Source organism: Scyliorhinus canicula, chromosome 10, assembly GCF_902713615.1.
Source record: "Scyliorhinus canicula chromosome 10, sScyCan1.1, whole genome shotgun sequence".
Lineage (NCBI taxonomy): Eukaryota > Metazoa > Chordata > Chondrichthyes > Carcharhiniformes > Scyliorhinidae > Scyliorhinus > Scyliorhinus canicula.
Window position 1 is genome coordinate 187,187,048 of NC_052155.1, and position 11,015 is coordinate 187,198,062.

At 42.9% G+C, this 11,015-nt stretch overlaps 1 protein-coding gene across 1 annotated transcript; it reads left to right on the plus strand.

Annotated features, from left to right (window-relative positions):
- The first annotated feature begins 1,095 nt into the window (after positions 1-1,095).
- Positions 1,096-10,467, plus strand: abhd5a (abhydrolase domain containing 5a). The gene is made up of 4 exons (XM_038810347.1): positions 1,096-1,354; positions 2,328-2,442; positions 4,214-4,400; positions 9,885-10,467. The coding sequence occupies exons 1-4, from the start codon at positions 1,273-1,275 to the stop codon at positions 9,972-9,974; spliced, it is 474 nt and encodes a 157-aa protein (XP_038666275.1). The 5' UTR covers positions 1,096-1,272; the 3' UTR covers positions 9,975-10,467.
- The last annotated feature ends 548 nt before the right edge of the window (positions 10,468-11,015 follow it).

An 11,015-nucleotide genomic window follows, 5' to 3' on the forward strand; every position in this document is an offset into this window, starting at 1 on the left:
CTCCTTCTCCCTCTCTATCCCCTCCCTCTCTCTCCCCCTCTCTCTCTGTCTCTCTGTCTGTCTCTCTCTCTCTCATTCTCTCTCTCTCTGTCTGTCTGTCTGTCTCTCTTGCTCTGTCTCTCTCATTCTCTGTCTCTCTCTCTCTCTCCCTGTCTCTCTCTGTGCCCCTCTCTCTGTCTCTCTCTCTGTCTCTCTCTCTCTGTCTCTCTCTCTCTCTCTCGGTTTCTCTGTCTGTCTGTCTCTGTCTCTCTCTCTCTCACCTCCTTTTCTGGGTGTTGTCACAAGCACAAGTAAACTGACATCACATTGAACTTACATTTGTTACAGATTAGAGCCACTACCCATTTATTCGGCAATTTCTAGTGAAGTTTTTTGTACTCTGATTAAGATTTGTATTTCAAAATTCAACTTTAGATGATATAGTTGAATTGATATCAGCTGATGAAATTTATCTGACACTTTCAAAGAAACACTTAATATTTCGGCCATTATTATTTCTGATTTTTTTTTTTACTGGTCCTCATTCTGCACATTCTGTAGCTGATGGATTATCTCTTCAGAATTGTCACACTGCCGCTGCCGAGTGTCCAATGTCCTGTGGAAGGAGAGATCCACGACACGGGGCTTCTCAAGGTCACCTGCTGCCCTTTGATAGCCAGTGAATCGCGCTCTCGCCTCTGAGTCACGAGGTCACAGGTTCAAGTCCCACTCCAGAGACTTGAAGACAAAACCCAGCTCCCGCTGCAGTGCGGCAATGGAGAAGTGCTGCACTGTTGGAAGTGACGTCCTATGGCTGAGATGTTAAACCCAGGCCGCATCTTCTCACTCAGGTGGATCAGAAATATCCCATGGCAGCATTTCAAAATAGAGCAGAAAGTTCTCCACAGTGGCCTGGAACAATATTTCTCCCTCAACCAACATCAGTAGGTGGAGATTTTCTGGCCATTATCTCATTGCCGTGTCTGGGAGCTTCCTGTGTGCAAATCGGCTGCGGTGTTTCCTACATTACAACAGTGACCACACTTCACAATGTTCCTAATGTGCTGTAAAGTGCTTTGGGACATCCTGAGGTTGTGAAAGGCACTATAGAAATGCAAGTCTTTTATCAGGAAAATCACACCCCAGACACCTTAAGTAAGACCGGTGCGTAAGTGGCTATTGTAGAGACATGTAACGGTGAATGCATCTGCTTTGTTCAGGGTAAAGCACCTTATTCTGGTTGAACCTTGGGGTTTTCCGGAGCAACTTAACCACACAGAACAGGAGCGGCCAATGCCGATCTGGATAAAAGCCCTGGGTGCAATCCTGAGCCCATTCAATCCATTGGCGGGTCTGAGATTGGCTGGGCCATTTGGTAAGGAAGAATCACTGTGTTATATTCTGCTTCAGTCAGACATACATTGCACCAGCAAATTTGCTCTCCTTCATAAACTGCTATTGGTGGACAGTGTTGGAGCAGTAATCTGGATATGAGTAAATACATTTTAACTTTCATACTAGACGTTATATCTCACAGATAATGTGTGGTGGGATAAAAGCCTTTGGATTCCTATAATGATAAAATCTGGCTTATATTTTAATTTTTAATTAAAAAAAAATAATCTTAATTGTCACAAGTCGGTTTACAAACACTGCAATGAAGTTAATGTGAAAAGCCCCTAGTCGCCACACTCCGGCGCCTGTTCAGGTACACAGAGGGAGAATTCAGAATAACAGCACGTCTTTCAGGACTTGTGGGAGGAAACTGGAGCACCCGGAGGAAACCCACGCAGACACGGGGAGAACGTGTAGACTCCACACAGACAGTGGCCCAAGCCGGGAATCAAACCCTGGAGCTGTGACGCGACAGTGCTAACCACTGTGCCACCGTGCTGCCCATATTTTACTTCACTGTTTTCAGGTTGTTGCTTTAACAACCTAGAGATTGACAAAAAGAGGCCTTACGATTACAGAGGATGTACAGCATAGAAACAGGCCATTCGGCCCATCCAGTCCATGCTGCACTCAACCCTCCTCCCATCTTCCTCATTTCAATCTACCTTGTGACCCTCTACTCCCTTCTTCCTCAAATGCTTCAAATATTTTTCCATAAATGCTATCCTTCAGGAGCTGTACTCAGTCCACTTAACCTCCTTGGGGATGGTTGCATTGGAACAAGAGGAGCCCATTCAGCCCCTTCAGCCTTCACCACTGTTCAAAGAGACCTTGGCTGATCTGTACCTCAAATCTATCACCTGCCCATGCTCCACATCCTGTGATATCTTTGCCCAACAAAGATCTGTGCAATTAACCTTTCAGTGGGGAAATGTTTCTTACATCTATCACAGGTCCAGTTCTGGTTCAGCGATTAAGGCCCGACTTCAAGCAAAAGTTCTCTTCAGTGTGCGAAGATGAAAATACTGTCACCGAGTACATTTATCACTGTAATGCGCAAACTCCCAGGTAAGCACATGATGCAGCGGTACTGCTAGTTTTTTTAGTTCTTTTTTTTCCCAGCATGATAGTTTCCTGTTGCTTACTGGCATCTCTGTGAGCAGAACCATAGGAGACAGCAATGCCAGTTGTTTGCATAGATTGGAGAAGCAGGGGCTGTTCTCCCTGGAGAAGAGATGGTTGAGTGGGGATTTGATAGAACCATAGGAAGGTAATGGCGCTGAAAGAGGCCATTCAGCCCATCGTGTCTGTGCCGGCCAAACAAGAGAAAAAGAAACTAGCCACTCATTTTAATCCCACTTTCCAGCATCCGGTCCACAGCCTCACAGTTTACAGCACTTCAGATGCAGACCCAGGTATCTGTTAAGTGAGATGTGCGTTTTACCCTCAACCACCAACCTAGGCAGTGAATTGTAGACACCCATCACCCTCTGGGTGAAAAATGTTTTTCTTACGTCCCCCCCCCCTAATCTTTCTACCTTAAATCGACACCCCGGGTAATTGATCCCTTAGTTAGGGGAATGAGTCTTTCGTTGTCTCCTCTATCTACCCTCCTCATAATTCTGTACACCTCATAAGGTAATCCTTTAGCCTCCTCTGTTCTAAGGAAAACAACCCCAGCCTCTCCAATCTCTTCACATAGCTGCAATTTTCAAGTCCTGGCAACAACCTTGTAAATCTCCCCTGCTCTCTCTCTCCAAAACAATTCTGCCCTGTCTGTAATGTGTTGAGCAGAACTACACACACAAGTCCAGCTGTGCCTAACCAGTGTGTTAGTTCCATCATTACATCCCTGCTTTTGTATTCAATATCTATCCCAATAAAGGAAAGCGTTCCATTTGCTTTCTTGACGACTTTGTCCACCTGTCCTGCCACGTTCCTGGTCCTGTGGACATGCCCTCCAAAGTCTCTCACTTCCTCAGCCCCTCTCAATATCTTCCTGTTTATTGAGTATTCTCACCCTTTGTTTGCTCTCCCCAAATACATCGCCTCACACGTCTCTGGACAGAATTCCATCTGCTACTCTTCTGCCCCTTAACCAACCCAAAGATAACATTCTGGAGTCAACAACTACATCTTCACTATCAACTGCACAGTCAGTTTTAGAGGTGTTCAAAATGATGAGAGGTCTGGACAGAGTGGAGAGGGAAAACCCTTCCATTGGTAGAAGGTTTGAAAACGAGAGGATGCAGATTTAAGGTAATTGGCCTAAGTTCCTGTCCCGCTCCAGCAGAGCAACACAAATCTGTGCTGAAATTCCAGTGCGGTACTAAGGGAGCGCTGCACTGCTCAAAGTGGTGTCTTTCAGATGAGGCATGTCCCCCACAGGTGGGCGTAGGAAAGCTCAAGACACCAGTTTGAAGGAGAGCAGGGGAGTTGTCCCTGACGTATTGGCCGATATCTATCTGTCAATACTTTAATCCGGTTAGTTTTGTCTATCCTGCCTGGTGACATTCACTATTGTTGGATACCTGGTGATCCCGTTAATGTGGTGCCAAATTCAGATTAATATTGAGCAAGGTGAAATCCACCTTGCAGCAATTGTTAGATTTTTGTTGACAGCTTTGTTCACGGGCGGTCGGGATTGTTGTGGCTTTGCTGCTGGCTGTTGAAATTTGTTGCTCGATCTCAAAAAAAAAGATGACACCAAACAGAAAATAATAGGGTCGAGCTTTGATGCCATTAACAGGAGCGACTTTTCAATCCATCCCAGTTGAATGGGGGGTGACATGAGAATGGAAAGAACCCTGCCAAGTTTTCTTTATCTCCATACTTTTAGTGGTGAAATTGCTTTCAAGAACATGACCATACCTTATGGATGGGCAAAACAACCAATGCTATTGAGGATTAATCAGATACGAGAGGACATCTCCATCACAGCAATTTATGGAGCACGCTCTTGCATGGATGGCTACTCGGGAAAACAGATCAAAGCCCTAAGACCAAAATCTTCAGTCAACATAATCGTAAGTAAACAATGCCAGAAATTGTTTTTTCCAATTAAGGGGCAATTTAGCGTGGCAAATCCACCTAACCTGGGTTGTGGGGGCAAAACTCACGCAAACACGGGGAGAATGTGCAAACTCCAAATGGACAGTGACCCGGGGCTGGGATCAAACCCGGGTCCTCAGCGCCGTAGGCAGCAGTGCTAACCACTGCGCCACCGTGCCATCCACAGAAATTCACTTAGATTTTATTAAGCCACCTTTTGTAAAGGGCAATGAGAGGAGTCCACACTGAGTTGTAGAGAAAACAACTTACCTTATTTATCACGTTAACTATTATGCACAGGTTCCAGTAGTTGCCTATTGGATCTTCTGTGGTCGGTGCTTGACTGGTCGACTAAGGCACGTGAACTGTGTTAACGTTCCCCTGTCCCCCTTCTCAGAGGAGCTGGTATTCTGCTTGCTCCAGGGGACAGTGGATCATCCCTATCCCGTGAGACCCGTGCGGATTATAGCACCACCATTGGCCATTTGTCTACATTTGTTTTCTTTTGTTCTGTGGAATCTTGAGCAGTTTGACACTCCACCAGAAACAAGCCTGGAAAATAGACCATGTTGAAACTTTGTCGATTTGCTTGATTTTCTTCATTCGAGATACTGAGGTCTGCACCCAGTTCTCTGATCCTCTCAGCCCATCTCACCATTCACGTACACACGGGCCGATGCTGACGTCAGCTTCTCTGATCAGAGGGACGGCACTCCTACATACAAGAGATAAAAATTTGTCCAAACTACTTAAACTCACTCCTGGCACGTTCTCACTTGGCAGACGTGCATCATTGGCTAATCTGAACCGTGCCAGATTCCTTGTGACCCCCTTCTTTTGATTTCTCTCTTGACCTCTTTTTTGAGAAAATAAAACCGTTTGTAAATTATGCGTAATTTGACCAAATCAGGTCCTTTTTCTGACCTAATTGTTCAGAGTGGCGTTGAGGCCAAAATCAGATCAATCATGATCAAATTGATTGGTGGAGCAGGCTTGAGGGGCCTAATGGGCTACTCTTGTTCCTACCTCCTATGTTCTTATATACAAATATTTATAAGGTCCTTAAAAACACTGTATTTGTCACACTTTAGGAGAGCCATCACCATGATCCATCACCATAGTCACTGGAGTGTACAACAATGAGAGGTGATCTTATTGGAACACACAAAATCCTTGACAGGGTGGATACATAACAAAATATTTTCCCTTGTGGAAAAGACCAGGAGACAGGGTTTAAAAATAATTATTTTCCCCAGAGAATAGTGGAGGCAGGGTCATTGAATATTTTTGAGGATGAGTTGAATAGTTTCTTGATTGACAGGAGAGTTAAAGGGTATCGTGAGTAGACAGGGATGTGGAATTGAAGTCAACCATGATTTTATCAAATGCCGGCCAAATGGTCTATTCCTGCTCCTAATATGTATGTTGATAAGACCCAAGAAGTTGAGATTGGAGTATTTGAGCAAAAGGACTTTGATAATTGGCAGATAATTCTAATTAATAGCTGGAGCTAAAATGTCAAATCACCAAGCTTGCTTCACTAGATGGTCGCAATGATTCATTTTTAAGTGCCATTCATTTGGACAGAAACATATTCAAAACATTTGATGGTCAAGTTTTAATCTGCCATCAAAGGGCAGCCTGCTTGTTTGATGTTTCTCTCTTAGATTTGTTAGACTATAAGTGAAGTCCTTCTTTTCTATCAGCATATGTCATAATTTTACACACCGGGAGCACTCTCATGTACGCTGTATCTCGGGCAGCACGATGGCCTAGTGGTTAGCACAGCTGCCTCACACGCTTGAGGTCCCAGGTTCGATCCCGGCTCTGGGTCACTGTCCGTGTGGAGTTTGCACATTCTCCCCGTGTCTGCGTGGGTTTCGCCCCCGCAACCCAAAAATGTGCAGAGTAGGTGGATTGGCCACTCTAAATTGCCCCTTAATTGGAAAAAAATAATTGGGTAATCTAAATTTATAAGAATTTATAAATTCTTATTTCTTTATCTCTTCAGCAAACACAATCGCTTAGTGAAGCGACCTTGGAGATCTTAACATAGCTATTAATTAGAATCATGTGCCGTTTCTAAAAGTCCTTTTGTTCAAAGTCGCTGACATAGATTTCGCAGGTCTTGTTTTAATCCCGGGCATCTTCCCAGAATGTGATTTAATATGTCATTTTTAAAGGAAACCTTCTAACTGCCTGTAAATGTGATACATAAGAAATAAGAGCAGGAGTCAGCCTACCAGTTCCACGAAGCTGCTCCGCCATTCAGTTAAGCCCTGGTTAATCTAATTTTGGCTTTACCTCCACTCTCCCACCTGTTACCCATAACCCTTGACTCCCCTACAATTCAAAACTCTGTCTAACTCAGCCTTGGATATATTCAATGACCCGTCCTGCCCAGCTCTCTGGGGAAGATAATTCCAAATATTAAGGACCCTCTGAGAGAAGAAATTCCTCCTCCGCTCCATTTTAAATAGGAAGCCCCTTATTCTGAAACTGTGTGCCCCCTCCCCCCAGCTCTAGGCTGTCCCACGAGGGAACCTTCTTCTCAGCGTCTATCCTCAGAATCCTTTTTCCAGCGTGATCACTTCTCATTCTTCTAAATTTCAATGAGTTATAGGCCCAACCCACTTAACCTTTCCTCAAGGCAAATCCCTCATCCCACGAACCAGCCTAGTGAATCTTCTCTTTACTGCCTCCAGTGTTCTTCTTTATTCGTTCATGGGTCAGCATTTATTGCCCATCCCCGAGGGCATTTAACAGTCAACCACATTGCTGTAAGTCTAGAGTCACATGTAGGCCAGACCGGGTAAGGACGGCAGATTTCCTTCCTCAAAGGACATTAGTGAACCAGATGGGTTTTTACGACAATCGACAATAGTTTCATGGCCGTCATTAGAATTCCAGATGTTTATTGAATTCAAATTCTACCGTCTGCCTTGGTGGGATTCAAACCCAGGTCCCCAGAGCAGTAACCTGGGTCTCTGGATTACTAGTCCAGTGGCAAGACTTGCAGGTAAATCAAGACTTCCCTTCTTTGATACTCATCTCCTTTGCAATAAAGGCCAACTTTCTATTTGCCTTCCTAATGACTTGCTGTATCCAACTGCTGACCTTTTGTGTTGCATGTGTAAGGACACACAGATCCCTCTGTACTGCAGCACTTTGTAGTTTCTGCCCATTTAAAGAATACTCTGTTTTTCTATTCTTCCCAGTAAGGTGGATAGCCTCACATTCTCCCATATTATACTTCATTTGCCAGTTTCTCTACCCTCTCACTTAACCCATCTACAAAGCTTTACGCCGACCCTTAGTCCTTCCCACAACTTGCTTTCACACCTCTCTTTGTAGCTTCAGCAAATCTGGCTACAATGCACTTGATTCCTTCATCCAAGTCATTAATATAGATCAGGCTACAATATCTTTCCAGAATCAAGGAAATTTGGGAAGATTCCAACCAGTGCATCCCTTACTCTGCAGCCACCTTATACAGGATACAGGCCATTAGGTCCAAGAGATTTGTCAGCCTATAGTCCCATCAGTACTTTTTCTCCCGTGAGAATTGTTCCAAGTTCCTCTCTGTCTCTTGCCGTAATCAATATCTCAAGTATAATATCAATATCTGAAATGCATAATTAACATGCGAGACTGTCACTATCTGAGGTGCAGTCTTTGAATCTGAGACATTTTTAGATATTTCATGTTTTAAATCTTGGGCAAGTACCAACTGACCATTTCTTTGAGAGCATCTATTCTTAGCTTTAGATACAAGCGAGCTCTTGGTAATGTATTTAGGAAACCATTAGCAAGCGCAGCGTAGTAATTGCTTTTATCTAGCGGACATCCTGTATTTGGGATCTCACTGCAGTCTTTGAGAGTGGCAGAGCATCATCTCAGACCTTGGACTAAGTTTAAAATACTAAGTGCATTTATCTTAAAACAAGTAACAATCGTAAAATATGGTTTCACACTTACAGTAGACATTCTTCCCTCCCACCTCTTGAGTAGGTTAAAAAATGAAATTACTGCAGTTCTGAGAACTAAACTATCGCCCTGTAAATCACTTTTAATCAATGCGTCTGATTTTGTTAAATTTCTCGTACTATGAGAGCTGTGATTCAGCTGTAGCACTCTCACCTCTGAGTCAGAAGACTGAGTTCAAGTCCTATCCAAGGAACTTAAGCATGAGATTTAGGCTGAGAGTACTGAGGGATTGCTGCACTGGCAGAGAAGCCATCTTTCGGATAAGATCTTAACTCCATTTGCCCTCTTGGATGGATGCAAAAGATCCCACAATGCTATTCCGAAGAAAAGCAGGGGAGTTCTCCCCGGTGTCCCGGCCAATATTTATCCCTCAACCAAAATCACCAAGCATAGATTGGTCATTATCTCATTGCTGTTTGTGGGAGCTTGCTGTGTACAATAGCAGCCATGTGTTCCCTGCGTTATCACAGTAACTGCACTTCAAAAAGCACCTCTTTGGCAAGAAGGTGGCTTGGGACATCATGAGGTTTGGGAAGGGCACTATAGAAATGCAAGTTTTTTTTCTTTTTTCGAGAGAAAATAGAGTAGCACGGTGACGCAGTTGTTAGCACCGCTTCCCAACAGGGCCAGGGACATGGGTTCAATTCCGGCCTCGGGTGACTGTGTGAAATTTGCACGTTCTCCCCGTGTCTGTGTGGGTTTCCTCCGGATGCTCCGGTTTACTCCCACAGTCCAAGGATGTGCAGGTTAGGCGGATTGGCCATGCTAAATTGTCCCTTAGCATCCAGGGATGTGCAGGCTAGGTTACGGGGTTAGGGATATAGCACGGAGTGAATCTGTGCAGACGTGATGGGCCGAATGATCTCCTTCTCCACTGTAGGGATTCTATGATTCTATTATTCTAAATAGATTATCTGATGAGAATACTGCTTCAAAATTACAAGAAAGTTAAAACGCTGTTTCAAAGTCTTGGAAAAGACAGATTGATGAACGTGGAGGGAAGAGAAATACTGCACATGATTGAAAGTTATCCAAAAAAACTTGAAGATGGGTTCTTTAATTTTATATATTCAAGGAGGTAGAGGAAAGATGTTCTATAAATATATGACTGTATTTGATCCCAGTTATGTTGTTTAGCATTTAAATACTTCTAATCAAGGCTGCTTGATGGTTTATTTCTTTTGAAAACTGAAATGCAGTCTTAAAGAGGAGTAAGGCCAGTTTGTTGTGTAAAGGCAGTTAACAAACAGGACTTGCTGACTGTTATATGGAAGTGCTCCAAAAACTTACAAAGATGTGGACACTCTAAAAGCTTTTTGGAGGATGTCAGTTTACCCAGAGAATGGTCTGATATTCCAACACCAAATTATCCAGGGCAGTAAAACAACCTTTATATAAAAATGTATTAACTATCAAAACTAGAAATTGATCAACATATTTTGTCAACATTAAGGCTTTTTTTTGCTTTATAGGCTATCCGAGGTGCTGGCCATTATGTGTACGCTGATCAGGCAGAAGATTTCAATCAAACAGTACTGGGAATCTGCAGTACTGTAGACTAATAATCAGAGAGTATTGAGAATTTGCTGCACTGTACTTTAACAATCATAGCACTGGCAATCTGCAGTACTGTACGTCAATCAATGTTGGATTTCTGCAGCATTGCTAACTAACCTCTGCATTTTTAAATCAAAATGTATGAATGCAAACAAGAAGGTTAATCTTAACTACATTAATTTTGCACCAGAAGCTGAACTTAAAGAAGAATCCTTTCCGAAACTTAGAAATTCGACTTACAATACCTTCTATCTTTTAAACAAAAAAACTACTTTTTAGTATTGCTGTACTGAGTTTGACTTTTGATTACCTCTGCCGTGACAGTATTTAATTGTGCAATATTTAATTGTGCAATATTAATCTCGATTTATCACAACTATTTAATATGACGATTGTATAATTTTAGTGGTATGATTATGAACAAAGATTTATGTTTTAATTGAAAATGTAAATGCTTTTAAAAGAATTTTTATCAATTTAAAGTGACACTTAAAGACATCTTAGACAGTGGGTTATTTTTAAAAATGTTTTACACTTGCTCTCTATTCATTTTCTCCATGTAGTTTGCTCACATATTTAGTTACTGCACTCTGAAAGATAATTTAATGTGTGTCTGAGGTGTTTCCGAGAATATGAAGCATTGCTATGTCATTGCAGATCTTCCCACGTTTAGTCTAAAATTGGGTTACTCATTGCTGCACATACGATGAAGTGGAAGTGAAGATAAAACAACGAACTGACATCATGAGCAGTAGATCACTTCACTCATACTGCTGCAAACTAATCCATCGACAGTGATCAGTCCTTAGCGCTGCTTTCTCTCAGTCATTGGTGTGAGGCGATTGGGGCCGTGAAGGGACATTGCCTGGGGCATGGCAACATAGGCTAGAAATAAGTCCTGTAGCTGGGACACCATACTACTGAATTTAACAAAATGCTTCACGGTTATGAATATTATGTTGATCTGCGTAATGATCATTTTCAAAAAACCATATGAGGACACAGTTGTTGGCACTGATGTCTCACAGCACCAGGAACTCGGCTTA

Bases quoted from the DNA above. Each gene is read 5' to 3' on its own strand.
- abhd5a (XM_038810347.1), top strand. From the start codon at position 1,273: ATGCCGATCTGGATAAAAGCCCTGGGTGCAATCCTGAGCCCATTCAAT. The intron at 1,355-2,327 runs GTAAGGAAGAAT...CATCTATCACAG, and splicing joins GAGATTGGCTGGGCCATTTG to GTCCAGTTCTGGTTCAGCGA. The intron at 4,401-9,884 runs GTAAGTAAACAA...TTTGCTTTATAG, and splicing joins AATCTTCAGTCAACATAATC to GCTATCCGAGGTGCTGGCCA.